General features: G+C 40.3%; 1 protein-coding gene across 1 annotated transcript in view; it reads right to left on the minus strand.

Moving 5' to 3' along the window:
- PPM1L (protein phosphatase, Mg2+/Mn2+ dependent 1L) overlaps nt 1-16,622 on the minus strand; it is a 376,266-nt gene that overhangs the window by 12,427 nt on the left and 347,217 nt on the right. Inside the window, exon 3 of the mRNA XM_089675445.1 lies at nt 7,647-7,808. Coding sequence (XP_089531571.1) covers nt 7,647-7,808 — 162 coding nt within the window. The remainder of the gene's footprint in view (nt 1-7,646; nt 7,809-16,622) is intronic.

Consider the following 16,622-nt stretch of genomic DNA (forward strand, 5'->3'; position numbering starts at 1 on the left):
CGTTATGCTGATCACAGCACATTGCAGCAGTGTACACAAATCTTTGGGATGCTTCCTAAACCTACAGGGACTAATCACAGGGAATAAATGGGAACATCACGTACACTAAACATCAGTTTGTGAATGCTGGTTTTCAAAGAGTTTAGGTTTTTAGGTCATACCTAACTGCACATAATGTTTTCAGAATTTAATAGATTTCCAGTTTGTTTTCTCAGTTATTAGGTTTTGTGCAATAAGTAAGTTTTATGTGTTTACTAACATTCCATGTGAGCCTTCAATACAAGTGAATGCATTACCGGTGGTAAATGCTTTTTTCCCTTTTATCCGCAGTATACACATGGGAGTTTGGGGATAATCCTTTTGTTAGTGCAAGATCACATTCTGCTGAAATACTCTGATTAATACAACACAACGTGCTTATTGATTTTATGATACTGCTTTATAATTGTAAGGGGATGGTGTCAGTTTGCAGGAAAAGTAGAAGAAACACTTATTCCATTAAAGACATATGGGGAACCACACACTTTACACTATTTTTAAACTTGGTGCATACTTGGTGCATCTCAGTACTGCTGATCTCCTGCAGTGTCAATGCAGACGTTTCAAGTCTACATGCATATAATCCAGCAATGACTGCAGGGTACTTCTCAGGGTGAATTTCCTGCCGTTAACAACTGTCTACTAGTATGTGTTAAAGCAGCCACTTGTAGTCTCCATTGTAAGCCCATGTGACAGTGTGAAAATGCAGGGTCACTAATGGGAGACATGAGGGCCTATTCACACCATCACGAAGTGCGGGAAATTATTATTATAATACAGGATTTATAAAGTGCCAACAGTTTATGCAGCGCTTTTCAACATAAGGGCAGACAGTACAATTACAATACAAATTACTACAGTAGGAATCAGAGGGCCCTGCTCGATAGAGGAAATGTGCATTTCTGTGCTCTTTTTCCACACCGCCTAGGAACACACTGCCCTCTTTAGACTGACTTAGATGAAAATAATTTTTAATGGCATCCCAAATGCATTTAGAAAACACACATGCTTTTGTAGCCACCAAAATGCATGGTACTGCAGTACCATGTGTTACTTTTTTGTGTCTGCTGTACTTTTTGAGCATTCCTGCACATTTGCCAGTCCACTGAAATGAATAGGCTGTGAAAAATGCATCACACATATAAATGCACACATGCAAATGCATTCTAGTGTGAACCAGCCCTAAGTGTTGTCCCTGTATAACAGGAGATGCCTATATAATCATGGTAGGATCACCAGTTATTATTTTACTGAAAACTGCAGATTTTAAAATATTGAAAATAACCTTTGAAATACAATAACATGTGACCAGAAATCATGGATACCTAGATGCCCAGCCCAAATCTAGCAGTATCGGCAGCAAGTTCACAATAACCCTATGACTAACTTACATATGTGTGTGACTATATATAGTTATATATATATATATATCACAGTCCTAGTTTAGCTAGGGGAGCTAGATCCTAATAGTTAGAAAGTAGCTGTTAGCAGCTCAGGTATAATAGCTAGATGGGTCAAATTGTGGTCAAGGCTGAGAGACTCTGCATGCTAACTGCTCTGGAATTTCCCCCTACTCTGAGGCTTTTGGGGGAGGGCCTTGGAGGCAGTGGGTGGATCTGAAGAAGGGCTGGCTGCACTCTTGAGGGACCTCAGCCAATCCCCAACAGAAGGCTTGCCAAGGGGCTGGGACTCTCTTATAAGTCTAAGAGCCTGCTCAGTGGGCAGGAGTGTGGGGAGTCGGGTGGAAAAAGGAGTAGGAAAATGTGAAGCTGGATAAGGAATCCTGCCAGGAGGCCTAGTCAGATGGGCCTGCCTGCGAGCCTGGAGATGGAAAGGCAGAAAACTCTGGACTCACTGGCCCCCTGAGCAAGGACCAGCTGTATGGCAGGGGAGGAGCAGCCTAGCTGATAGGCCTGGTAGCAGCAACGAACCTGCAAGTGGTACAGGAAAGGATCTGAGTGAGTACACCTGCACCCCCTGGGTGGATAGAAGAAGGAGCACTCTGGTGGGAAACCAGATTAGCCCAATACCAGTGACTGTTCACCATATTTAAAGGAGCATGAGCCAGATCCCCTGCTCAGGAAGATTGTCTCCAGACTGTGAGCAAAGAGGAGTTAATCTAGGGTCTGGGGTGGTACAACTAGGAGATGCTAGCTAGCACTCCAACAGAGACTGCATCAGAGAATAGAAGCTTGTGAATAATTCAGGAAGTTGTGCTCAGATATCAGTCCCCTTGAGCATCCTATACCCCCCCCCCACCCTACCCAAGTTCTAATCCCCCCAATAAATACCAAAACCAAAGCTCAAGGACTGTTTCTGTTTCCGAATACAAGCTTGTGTGGAAAATGCTGAATGACTGTCTGTGCAGGACTATAGAGGGACCCAATTCATCAGCAATCCCTAAGGGGGTAGTGCTAAATATATATCACCCCACAGAAATTGTTGACTTTTTCAGGCTAATAGATACCTGTACCTATACCTGAACAGGTGGCACACAATATTGACATAGTGTATTCATTAACATGTTCTAAATGAAAAAAATGCAGATTTGGTATATGGAAAAGTAAGCACACTCTAATATACCACCACATCAAATCCAGATTAGGTGCCAACGATTATAGCCTAATTAGGGAGTATGCATATGGAACTGGTCTTATTAAACCTCTGATATCTGTGGTCTGGTGTTCTCTATGATATTGATGTGGGTAGTGTCACCAATCCAAGATAAGAGCTCTTTAAGGCCCTCACAGATAAAGTTGTGGATGCCTATGAATCTGGCAAGCAGAAAATTATCTACAAGTGGCACAGATTTCAAACTGCTAATTTGCCCACAACTGGCTAGATCAGCAAATTCAACTTATTAGCTGACTGTATGACTGCAAGAAGTCTCCCAGAAGCTCAAAATCTAATTGTGGGGTGATCAGGCAGCTCTGCAGCTCGCACATGATCAAGTCAAATATACATTCTGCATCATGTCAAAGTGTCCTTGATGAGAATGTGAGACCATCTATTCAAAAGTTTAAACTGAATCAGCAATGAGTCTTTCAACATGACAATGATCTGAAGCACATTAACAAATCCACTAAGGAGAGAAGAAATGAGTTATGGACTGCAAAGCCCTGCTCTGATTTCTATTAAAATTTTGTAGGCGGATTTTGAAATGGGCAGTTCTTGCAAGGAAACCCACTAACATCTTGCAACTGACGGAGACTGGTGGAGAGTTATACAAAAGAGGTTTCTGCTAAAGGGGCAATACCAGCTTTCGATGCCAAGGGTTTTCCACAGTACAGAATTACATCTATTGATATTTTTTGCTGAATTATTGATTGGAGAGGCACATGTGTCTTGTCTAAGTATATCACCTTTATCTGTAGGCACAGTTTGAATACTATATATATATATATATATATATATATATATATATGATATGGAGCAATCGCTGAGCACCAGGTTCTGTTTAAAACGTCTCTATTTCATGTGGAAAAGTCAGAAATTTACCCCATCTGGGATCCTAAAGCTGAACTTCAGGTATTTTTTTCCCATGCAGTGCACTGCACAGGTTAACTGCTCATATTTTCTAAGGAACAGGAGAGCAGTGATATACTTACCTAATTCTCCAATCCTCCCAGCACAAGACAGGTTTGGCACCCATGCGTTCCAGTAGTCTTGAATAGTGGACTGTTCCTGACATCACCATGCCCAGAGCAGGCTCCATAAATCAGGAACAATCCACCGCTAGACCATGGGGGAGCACCGTTTTCTGGAGGATCAAACAATCGGGTGAGTATATGCTTTCTTCTCACCCCTATAAAAAAAAGAGCAGTTGATCCGTGCAGTGTAGGCACAGCCACACTGCATGGGAAAAAGAGATGTTTGCTTGGAGTTCAGCTTTAACAGTTTACTGTTTAAATTGCTTAATATCTTGTCAGATACCTGTCAGGACAAGTCTGGTCATTGGAGCAGAGCAGGCTGAGTTTCCAGCATAGCTAGAGAACTGACTGCAGTGTGTAAACCTGCTTAGTGTGGTAAATTTTTAATAGGAAAGCAAAGCGACTGGCAGGAACACCAGCGTTTTCACACAGAGGAAGCAATACAAAGAGGACAGGATACTTTTTGATACAAGTACATGGTACAATAGGCACATATCAGGAATATGAAATCTTTTGTTTACATATTCTTTAAGAAATTCCTGCTGTTTTTAATATGCTGACAAATACCCAAAAATAAAATTTAAAAAAATCTTTCTAAATTAATTTACTAGATATTTTATACTGTAATTGACTTATTCTGACAATTATAACACTGAACAGATGAACACTCATACCTTCAGACTACATTGGCATTTGCAGTGCTATTTGCAGGCTGAATCCTTTTTAAAGAGCCTCCAGCCTGCATGTGACCACTATCTTGTAGCTGACATAATGATCACATGATCAGTCACCACTCTAATTGGTTTCTGATCATCAGTGGGGACCAAAGCTGGCAGTGACAACTGGGATTGAGAGACAGCAGCCTTACAAATTGTCAGCTGGTGGCTCTTAAAGGAAAGTTATTTATTTATTCCCAGCACAGGGCATTTAGAGTTGAGAGTTTAGTGACTGGGTCTCATATACATTGATTATAAATAATATTTTTTTAAATTGTACTTTATTAAATTCTGACCATAATAAATAAAGAATATATACTCACCGGCCACTTTCCTAGGTATACCTGTTCAATTGCTTGGTAACATAAATTGCTAATCAGCCAATCACATGGCAGCAACTCAATGCATTTAGGCATATAGACAAAGTGAAGATGACTTGTGGAAATTCAAACCGAGCATCACAACGTGGAAGAATTGGGGATTTAAGTGACTTTGAACGTGGCATGGTTGCTGGTGCCAGATGGACTGGTCTGAGTATTTCAAAATCTGTTGTTCTACTGGGATTTTAACGCACAACCAACCAGCTCTAGGGTTTACAGAGAATGGTCCGAAAAAAAAAATATCCAGTAAGTGGCAGTTGTGTGGACAAAAATGCCTTGTTGATGTCAGAGGAGAATGGGCAGACTGGTTGCTGTGACATTCAGATGGTAGGATCAGAATTTGGTGTAAACAACATGAAAGCATAGATCTATCCTGCCTTGTATCAACAGTTCCAGCTGGTGGTGGTGGTGTAATGGTGTGGGGGATATTTTCTTGGCACTAGCAAGGCTTACCTAATAAAGTGGCCTGTGAGTGTATGTACAGAGCCCCAACATTTACTAATTCCTTCCAGAATGTCTGGAAGCCTGTTTCAGGTGACCTACAGCTATCAGGATTTTAAAATAGCTTCCAAAGTAATTGCCAAAGAATGATCTAACTAACTGATCATACATGGTGCAGCTTCAGAAGAACACTGTCCAATTATAACATAATTATAATTAAAACTATTCTTACATTTAAATACTGCTTGGCATTCCTCTAAATTTAGAGGAAATTCAGGGGAGAAAGGAACTTTGTACAGCCCAGGAGATCAAGGAAGATGGTTAGCTATTATGATCTGTCAAGTGTCAAGTTGGTGGTGAGGGATGGTCATGGGTGTATATTTTAGTATTTGATGTCATTAATTCCTATTAGAGCAGTATACTGAATCTTGGTTCACAGCTCAAAATGGCTGTCTGCACAAGTACATGAAGCTGCACTTTGATATGTTTTAGCAGTTCTGTCATTGCTTTCCATAACTGAACTGCAGAATAAAGTCATTTACATAGCAATAACCACTTTCTGTTAAATATACTGTAGCTGAAAAGACAATCAGATAATCAGATTGGAGAATAGATAATGGTTTTCTTTTTGATTTGTAATAATAAAAAAGGCTCGCCCCTCTTATCGGCTGCCAGCTGTATTTTTATAATGCAGACATGAACAATAGTGGTATCGGCTGTTCCTAGTTTTCATAATCCAGCTGTTGACTTTGCTGTTTATAACACAGAACTGAAACATTGTTTCCATTTAAAAAAAGCAAATAATAATATTAATAACACAGTAACAGTAATACAATGTAATGTGTGTAATGTTCATTTTTCCCTGCTATATCCAAAACTATCTAATAAAAGAGCCATGTAGTTACTTTAACAGCCTCCATTTAAAAATGGTAACATTAATAGTGCGTCAGAAGAAAATGTTGGTGGTTCACTGCATTCATACATTTAATGATTTTTGAAGTTGAAATTGCTTAAAAATTATTGTTCATATATCCAGCATTGACAGGCTACCTTCACATTGACACTGAATGTAAAGAATGCAAAGAACATTGTTTAGGAAATGTTGCTATTGCTGTTGCAGTGAGCTACTGAAGTGAATTCCCAGCGTGGCAGAAATGCCGCATGGAAACTGGTGTTACCTGAAGTCTAACAAACATGCATCAAGGTGCGCTACATTGTGGCAGACTATTCATTTTAAATGGGCTGACAGCACACTAACGCATAAAAAAACATACATGACCCTTTTTAATGTAGTGCACAACATTACAGGGTACTACTGTACCTTCTCTGACTCATTCAGCCGTGTGTGTATTCTGAATACAGCCGAAATATAAAGGATCAATGCACATTCTCTTTAGAGCCCAACTCTAGGAAACATAAAAACTCTGCTCGTTTCTGTCCAAGGGATCTACAATCAGGTTTATGCTTCCCGGCAGACACTGCTCGCACATGCTGTTGCAGTAGATTTTTCCTCAGCGTCCTCACGTTCAATGCAGAGCTATGGTCTTTGCTTTGGTCTTGGTGATGAAATAAGGGGCTGCAGGGACCAGTCTAGCTGCACAGAGCAGCCTGCAGGAGCGGAGGATCGGGTAAGTAAAAGGGCTTTTACAAAGTCCATGTGCCTGCACTTCAAGGAAGGATTTTTAGGTTTCCTGGAGTTCAGCATTATAACACAAAAGTGAAAAAAACTTCCAGTCAGCAGGCAGTAGAGTTTCACCTACTTGCTGCATGTAGTAGGAAATAGAAAAGAGAAGGGAAAGGAAAGAGTAGAGAAGAGGGGAAAGAAGAGAGAGAAGAGATTAGAGAGAAATGAGGTAGGAGAGAAAGGAAGGGAAAGAGGGAAGAAGAGAGAAGTGAGGGGGACAAAGAAGATGGAAAAAAATTAGACAGGAAAGAAGAGAAAGGAAAGAGGTAAGGGGAGAGGGGAAAACAACCCTATACAATCCCTTTTAAACTGCTCCCCACATACAAATTTGGCCAGTTCCCAAACATGATAATGACTAATCAGTTTCAAGCTAGCCCCTCTGATAGAGCCTCCTCTACTAATCATATTCCTTCATGAGACCCCAAACCCTCATCAATATCAGAGTATATTAATTTCCAAGGTTATGTCATAGAGCAATCTAGTTATAAAATCTGCTGTAAAAAAGAAGTTGAACAGTTCCAAATAGCAACCAGACTTCATGTTTAACTTGACCCATGTCAGTTTAGAATAGCTGATGGAGCTATATGCCTTTATACTTAATTTATCCAACATTTTATGACATCATAGAACATGTATTTAGATTTGGTATGTGTAAAGGGAATTTTTTCCTGGATAGTTTGCAGCGGAGAGTGAAAGTTTAAGCATATATAATCTATCCAGACAGACAGAATCTTACCAGCTCTCTTAATCCGCTTTCTTTCTTTTAGCTGATATGGTTTGTGATCATGTGATAAGGGAATGGCATTTCCATCCTTGTCACACAAGACTCCACGTGAATCTCCAACATTCGCAACTGTGAGTTCCTTGTCAGACAGCAAGGCAATTAGGCAGGTAGTACCTGTAACGATAAGAATCAAACATTGTGAAGTTTTTTGATCAGAGAAAATATTCAGAAGTGTAGCAATTTTAGATTGGCACACAGTGGCGACTACTCAAGCATGTTACAGGGTATTCTAGCCTCTCCTGTGGTCATTTCTCCTGCACATATTCATCCCATGCCACTGGATTGTGACTTTGACTTTCCATGATGCAGAACATGGGAACATACCTGTATACCCATAACATATTTATAAATCTTCGAATGCTTAAACTGACACTAATCTCTGCTTTAACAAATATATATTTAAGTATGACTTCTTAAAAATGTACCGTATATTGCTCTCAGTCTCTTCCAAATCCCTAAATTCCTTTTCTTTTTTTTTGGCATCTGATATCCTGTTAGAGGGTGGCTGCATTTGTTTTCTATGGTCTCACTGTGGGGGAGATTTACTAAAACTGGAGCACTCAGAATCTGGTGCAGCTGTTCATGGTAGCCAATCAGCTTCTAACTTCAGCTTGTTCAATTAAGCTTTGGCATTAAAACCCAGAAGCTGATTGGTTTCTATGCACAGCTGCACCAGATTTTGCTCTCTCCAGGTTGTAGTAAATAACCCCCTGTATATAGAAACATAGCCACCATCTCTTGCTCTCTCCCCAGATGGACTATGGAATATTTGTGCAAATAGAGTAGTGCACATGGCCGCAACTGACATGCACTCCTCCTCCCAAAGAAACAAAGTGGAAGGTAAAAAAGAAGATTCATTGGGAGCTCACATAGAAAGTTACAACGTGGCAGAAAAACACAATTATGAAACAATTTAGTGAAAAATAGATTACAGGCGATTAAAGTCCAGGCTATTCCTAACTATGCTAAAACCTGATACATTTCCTTCTAAATCCTAATCAAACTATCCTGTTAAAGGAAGATGCTTAAACTTACCTATTCTGAAGGCGCTCTGGTCCGATCACATGATCTCCCCCGTGGCCAGCTTCAGGGGAGAGGAGAGATTGCCAACAACAAATGGAATGCCTATGTGGAGGCAGAGTCTTACAATGGGGCATCAGTTGTTGGCTGTCCCTCCTCTTCCCTGAAGCCACCGCTCGGGGCTGATCATATGACTGGACCAGAGTGCCCTGAGAATAAGCAAGTATAAGTATCTTCCCTTTCACAGGGTAGTTAGAGTAGGATTTAGTAGGGGAGTGGGGGCAGGTTTTAACTTAGTTAGGATTAGCCTGGAATTTCATTTTATGTAGTGGATGTATATGTAATATTTTTGGAGAATTAAGAATGTGGTTTAGTGTCACTTTAAAGAAAGATTGTTTTTGTATGTTCTTGATACTGTCATTGTAGGGAGCAGTGTCATTTAATTTCAGTAGTTTTTTATTAAAGTAGAACTATAGACAATTGTTTTCATTTTAGATAGAGTAAGGGAGAGTTATAACCCCTGTCAGTTTATTTTTTGCCATCTCTGTCCCATTGGGGGTATTTACCTTCACTTACTAAAACAGGATGTGAGTGAAATTCCTGCAAATTAAGGGAATTTCTTGGGGACCCCCAGGTCACCATAACTAGTGCCCCCACTGGAAAAGTTTCCCCCTATTACTTTTCTCGGGACAACCCAAAATGTGGGGTCCTTTTTTACTTAAACGGGACAATTGGAGAGAATGAATCTCCCTAACGGGGGCAAAGGTAGCAATAAAAACTGACAGGTGTTTTAATCCCTCTCCACTCTATCCAAAACTTAAAAAAAGTTTTGCATTTAGTTATACCTTAATATGTATTTCGGATAATTCAAATGCTTGAGCATGTACACAAATTACTAACCAATAAAGTTAGCCAATAAAGATCTACCTGTCTTTTATGTTGCAGAGGTCTACCTCACACTGAAGCTGCAGTTCCAAACAAAGGCTTCAAATTGTAAAAAAAAAATAGAAAAAAAAGAAACAAAGGAGCTATTCAATACTTTTGTGCAATGAATAAACCACAGCTACTTGGCATCTCTCTGCCTTCTTGGTGAGCCCCAGAGGGCACATTACATATACACTCACCAGTCACTTTATTAGGTACACCTTGCTAGTACCAGGTTGGACCCCTTTTGCCTTCAGAACTGCCTTAATTCTTTGTGGCATAGATTCAACAAGGTGTTGGCAACATTCTACAGAGATTTTGGTCCACATTTACATGAGTTACTCTTGCCTTTCTATCATCTCGAACCAGTCTGCCCATTCTCCTCTGACCTCTGGCATCAACAAGGCATTTTCGTCCACACAACTGCCGCTCACTGGATATTTTCTCTTTTTCGGGCCATTCTCTGTAACCCTAGAGATGGTTGTGCATAAAAATCCCAGTCGTTTTTGGAATACTCACAGCAGCCCGTCTGGAATCAACAACCATGCCATGTTCAAAATCACTTAAATCCACTTTCTTCCCCATTATGATGCTTGGTTTGAAGTTCAGCAAGTTGCCTTCACTACGTCTACTTGTCTAAATGCATTGAGTTGCTGCCTTGTGGTTGGCTGATTAGCAATTTGTGTTACCAAGCAATTGAAGAGGTATACCTAATAAAGTGGCCGGTGAGTGTATGTTGAGTTGCCTGTTATGGAACTAGAAGTACTATTATACAGTGTTAGCGTTTTTATATGTATAGTTTATATGTATAGTTTAAGAAAAAAAAAAAGAAACATAAATAAATAAAAAAGGAAATGAAAATATTATTTGAGCATATATGTATTTAGTTGTACAATCAGTTTGATGTATTACAGACAGGAAAACAAACCGATACAATAAATACAAGTCCTCTGCAAAATTCGACACCAAAGTTTCAGAAGGGAAGTGTAACAGATTTCAACTTGTTTAGTAGGCGACACTAGTAAATGCCAACTCATAATGACCAGAGGCACCTACTCATTTACTCTGTCCTATGGGATATTACTGCTTATCTAATTCCTTACGCTTTAGTGGGTCTTGGGTGAATATCAATAGCTGCTGGCCTAGATAAGAGAAACGCTTAGTGACTCCGAAGAAGCTTGAGGCAGCAGCAAGACGCAGACAGAACAATGAACATTAGTAGAAATATGGGTCACCAAAATATACTAGTACACAAGCTATTATGTGCTGCTTGTGGGCTGTACATAGAGATAGAAAACACAGTAAAATGCCTTAGGTAGCACGAAATACGATTCTAAGACCAGCCACATTGTTTATTTTGGATAGTAGGAGAAGAGAGAATCTCCTATTAATAATTTACACCCTGTCCCTTTGTTGTGATGGTCCTGCCCCTTGCAGCTGTTGATCCAGATCATTTGGAAGGCGCACATTGTGTCTGCATCAGTAAATCATGCCCGCCGCACATGGCCTCCTGGCAGCCCTATGACAATAATCTCTTACTGACTCTTTATTTAACAGATGATCATTTACCCAAGTGCCAAACAGACACACATTTTTATCCAGCACAAAAGGCAACACTTTTCCTGGACTGTAAACTGAATGTGAGAGGAAACCTGCAGACACTGCTTTTGGCATCTGCTTATTTTCAGTAACGAAATGTTTCTGTATTCCACAAACTTTTCTCCAAGGAGATTAAGAGGGAGCACATATGCTTGGCCTGAGTTCTTTACTGAGTTCAGGTTTGGATATGACAACAACAGAACATCTGAGTCTGCTTCAGATAAGTAATTGAGCCCGTAGGCAGACAAACCACTGTTTACATTAGCCAACTCAAAATGCAATCACATGCAAATTGTTGTAAATAAATGGGTTGTCCATATTTGAGTTCTCTGACCTAATCCTCTTATACTGCTTTACATTCACTAACATGGTTACGGATTGCCGTACGATTCCCATGATTTTCAAACCAATCAACACAGCATCTGATTTTCAACCAATCGATTATTACTGTAAATATTTTCTATTTTATGGGTGGGACAAAAAAAAATAAAACTGATCAAAATATTCTTTCTTAATTTTTTTTGTCATGTAATATATTGTGTAATAATATACTGTATTTTTTGTTCAACAACTGGAGCTCTTGGATCCTTTCTTTCTATCTCTTTACGGCCTATTGAAAAAATCTGTGACCTCAATAGCTCAAGATGGAATTTACACAGAAGTAAATGACTTATCCCTTATGTTTAGTCTAATACATACACAGTTCAAGTTCCTGCTGAACCGGCCAAGATTCGAACCAGGTATGGGCAGGCTGAATGTACCCAAGTCAACATGGGTACAACCAGCATGTCTGACTGTACTTGCAATTGTTGCTAGCGGCTATTATAGCTGCTAGCAGTAATCATTGTGTTCTTCTGGCAGGGATGGCTCCACCTGCACCCGTGTCAGGAGAACACAATGGCTCCTAGGCTCCTATGGCCGACTTAAGGCTAGCTTCACACTCATGTGGGTGGTTGGAGTTGCGGGACTGCCCCTGTTCCCGCAGCTGCAACCACCTGCACAGAGAAACACGCTGCCGCTCAGGAGATGTGTAGAAGTACCATTAATCCTGATGGCTCCCCCACGCACTGGAAACCACAGAGCAGATTCCCCGCACTGGGAACCACACTCCACTAAACGTTTCCTGAAAAGGTGCAGGGACCTTTTCCTTATGTTTTCATTGGATACAGCAGCCCATTCAAATAAATATGCACGAGCTGTGCATGAGGGAAACTGCACAAGTGTGAACCTAGCCTTAAGAAGGATCTCCTTTATTCTCTCCCAGGTACGTAACTGAGTTTAGTTAAATCTTCCTCCCACTGACCATCATGCTGTAGCTCAGGGCCAATTAACCGTGATAATAAAGGTGGTCTGGCTGGCAAAGAAACCTTTAAATTTGGCACTAGTATTTTTTAATCACCGACCTATTACATATTCCCTGATTGTTCTGCCTTTCCTTTAAGAGCAGGAGCGAAGGTAAGTATAGGAACCAGAAGGTGACTGACACAGGGATGTGCTGTGAAGGGGGTGGTTATTTTTGTGACATGTTAGTTTCATTTATTGTATCATGTTACTTTTAGGTGCAAAGTGAGTTTTATGGTGAACTGTAATTACCACAAACCCTTTATGGCCACCCCCACTTAACAAATGGGACATGCTCACCATTTATTTCTCAAAAACAGGTTACAACCCTACTCACCCTTCTGTAACCATACCCATAAAACTGGCCCTTCTGGTTAGCCTCATCCTAGCCCTTGTCACGGATAAAACGCATGCCCACAGAGACTAGCTAACGGAGGCGTGGTCCGTGACTGGAGTAAAGAGGGAATGAGGTGGAATTAGAGCATATAAGACTAGCCGTAATACACTTTCACAGCCCGCACTATCTCTCCACCACTAGAGGGAGACTCCACTCCAATCCAGTTGGCTGACCACACACAGGCAGATGCGAATCTTACATACAATCTGCTGCACTCTAAGGGTTGATAATGTTCTCCTTGCCTTTACGACAGTGATGGAATGGATTATCTTTGGCTTTAGTCTGTGATGGAAGGCAGTATCTGTTGCTTTACCCTGTGATGGAAGACATTATCTGTTGCTTTACCCCTGTGGTGGAAAGCATTGTCCATGGCTTTACCCTTGTAATGGAAAGTGTTATCCTTGGCTTCATCCTTGTGATGGAAAATGTTTTCTGTGGCTTTGAGTGAAGATGCTATCTATTTTTTCACTCTAGCGATAAAAGGCATTATCTGTAGCTTTATCTTCACAATCAAAAGCATTACCTGCTGCTCTACCACAGAAATGCCTGGTACACACATTCTTTTTTTTCAAACCAGCGGGCTGAATGAACAAAAAAGCTGAAAGAGCGCTGCACTAATTAAGCAATGTTAGTGCAGCGATCTCCCCCACTGTGTCTTTGTGTTTTAACAGGGGAACTTCCCCCTCCAGAACACACTAATCAGTGCTCGCAGTCATTGGTTTTTGTTTTCCAGCATGTCCTTTCGACAAAAGTCGGTCCTTAGACAGGCTTCTGTCAGAAGGACAGCTGTACACATGGTCCAAACGTGTGTACCCAGCTTGAGGCTTCATACCACTAGCTATTTTTTTAAGCTCAGAAAACGCTGGATAAAAAATGCTTGTAATAGCATTTTTTAGTAGCGTTTTAGTAGCGTTTTGGTAGCATTTTGGAGCGTTAGCATTTTATTAGCGTTTTTACAGTACATGTAGAGGAAAAAAATTAAGAAGCTAGAAAAAAGTTGTTGGGAGCGGTTTAGTAGCATTTAGCATCGTTTCGGATTGTTTCGCATTTTTTTCTGCAGAAAAATACTCCAAAAAAAATACAAAACTATTTTTTTTCTGCTTCTAGACGATGAAGCTCAAAAAACGCTAATAGCCTAAAGTATTGGACAAATAGATAACACTATTTAGCTTCTAGAAGCAGAAAAAAATTGCTAATAATAGCTTCTAGGAGCTTAAAAAAATGATAGTGTGCATGGAGCCTGAGGCTGGCCGTACACAACCAGTAGGTTGAACAAAGGAAAATGACTTGATTCTTTCATCCACATACACGATGTGAATGAGTGAATCCCTCCCGCTGTATTATTGTATCCTGACAGTGGGGAGATTTCCCCGCTGTCAGAATACACTCATCAGCCCCACCAGCTATAACCAGTGGCTCTGATTGCAAGAACATTTTTCAATGGGCTGGTTGTTCACAAGTCGATCGATGAAGAGGCATGTGTGGCCTTCAGTTTGTGGTTTCCCATGTGGTGCTGGTGGTCTATTTAACTTTACACTAAAATTGCCCATAACCACCAGTTTTTGGGTAGAGGTAGAGTACATTACTGAAGGTAATTAAAGCTGTTGTATTAATGAATACAGACATATCAACTCACCTGGATTATTTATCTGTCTCTTTTTTTATCCTCCTTTCCCTATTGGCCAAGGGTCCCCAAACTTAATAAACAAAGGTCCAGTCTTTACTGTCCATCAGATTTTGGGAAGGCCAGAGTGTAGAAAAAGGCCCAGCAGAGGAAGTAGACAATATCCCAGACTTGGTGGTCCACAGGAGTAAAATTACGTAGTGCCTGTGGTCAGTAAGAGGAGGAATGGTGTCCCATCATTGGTATTAGTTGGAGGATTTATTAATTGGAGAAATAGTGCCCCATTATTGGTGTCAGTAGGAGGAATATTGCCTCACCATCAGTGGTAGCATTACAGCCTGGTATCAATTGTAGGAACAGTGCTCCAAGTGCTTGATAAAGGCAAGCAAAGGGCCGCATTTGGCTCACAGGCCACAGTTCGGAGATAGCTGCTTCAGAGATAGCTGCACCCATTGCCTTTGGAGGGGAAGGCTGTATCACTGATGTCATCATGGATAGGTGCACATTTACAGTGTTGTAGCCATCCTTCAGAAGCTGCATACAGAAGCATCAATGGTGCCCTCTCTGAGCACAGTGACACTTTGAAGAGACGTTGCAAACCTTCCTCACCCTCTCTAGAAGGGTGTCCCAGCATTCTTTTTTGATTGTAATTTATGTGTGTTCTAATTGTGCTATCACCTTATAACCCCCTGTCAGGGGTTTTTAACTTAAGGTTACTCTAGCCAAGGAGTGAAAAAAAAGTAACCTTAAGTTTTTAACTTAAGGTTATGCTAGCAGAGGAGTTGGTAAAAGACTTTAAAGTCTGACAGAGAAGGAATCTTGAAATCTATAAAATTGTTGAAGGCCTACAGGAAAAAGACTATAGAATTTAACACTTATCCTGAGTAATCACAGGAACAGGTGTTCCCCTGCAAGGGAATTTTCACTTTACAAAGGGAATGTTCCCTTAGATTAGCGAATTTCATGAAACTCTGTTGACTTCCATCATCCAGACATGTTCAAGCAAAAATACAGCCTTTTAAAAATGTTCCTTGCCCCTGATTAGAGACTCTTTGCAAGGGGAAATTTCACCACATTCAATAAGCTCTGGGTAAAATTCCTGGATAAAAGCTCTGTTGACTTCCATCATCCACATATATTCAAGCAAAAATACAGCCTTTTAAAAAATTTTCCTTGCACCTGATTAGAGATTCTTTGCAAGGTGAGATCTCACCACATTCAATAAACTCTGGGTAAAATTCCCTTGCAAAGGCCAACCTCTCTTGCAAAGTGAACAGTCTATTTGCCTTTAGTAAATCAATCCCATAGGTGTTGATTTACTAAAGGCAAGAAGATTGTTCACTTTCCATAGGGGTTGATTTACAAAAGGCAAACATGCCTTTTACTTTGCAAGAGAACTTTTCCTTAGCCTAATGAATGAGGTGAAGCTCTGATTTAGATGGGAGTATCTCCATCTCCCTGGATTTGGAGAGGATGGTACCTGAAGCAATACAGGAGAAGTAGGATCCCAGTCATACCTCCCCAAGTGCTCTAGCTAAAGATGTGTTAGGCCTGTTGCCAAATAAAACATATGTATTTTTGTTTTCTGGACTTTTATTTATTTATATTGATAAAGAGCATTGTTCAGCTGATCCCTGAGAATTTATATTTTAACACATGTGAACTGGACTAAAGATTTTTTGTGTTGGGTCTCAAGAGTGTAAATCTGCTCTAGGAGGTCAGAGATCTTTTTGGAATTTTATTTTTTTGAGCTTGGAGGCCTGGGCAGTCATCCTTCTTATATAACATTTTTGTAGACTTCCAAAAGGGTTTATGTCTGAGTTTGATTATCTTTAAAAAAAATGCCTAAGTTCTTGTTCAATTAGGAAACTCTAATGCTCACCCAAGTAAGCACTGACATAATTAGTTCTGCCTGATCATTAAATTGCCACGTAATATATAAATTCTAAAATTCAATGAATGAAAACAATCAACAACTTATCAGAACTGAAAAACGTCTTAACCTGCCAATTTTTAAAGCAGT

Source organism: Staurois parvus, unplaced genomic scaffold, assembly GCF_062004578.1.
Source record: "Staurois parvus isolate SC_StPar_1 unplaced genomic scaffold, SC_StPar_1.0 ptg000155l, whole genome shotgun sequence".
Lineage (NCBI taxonomy): Eukaryota > Metazoa > Chordata > Amphibia > Anura > Ranidae > Staurois > Staurois parvus.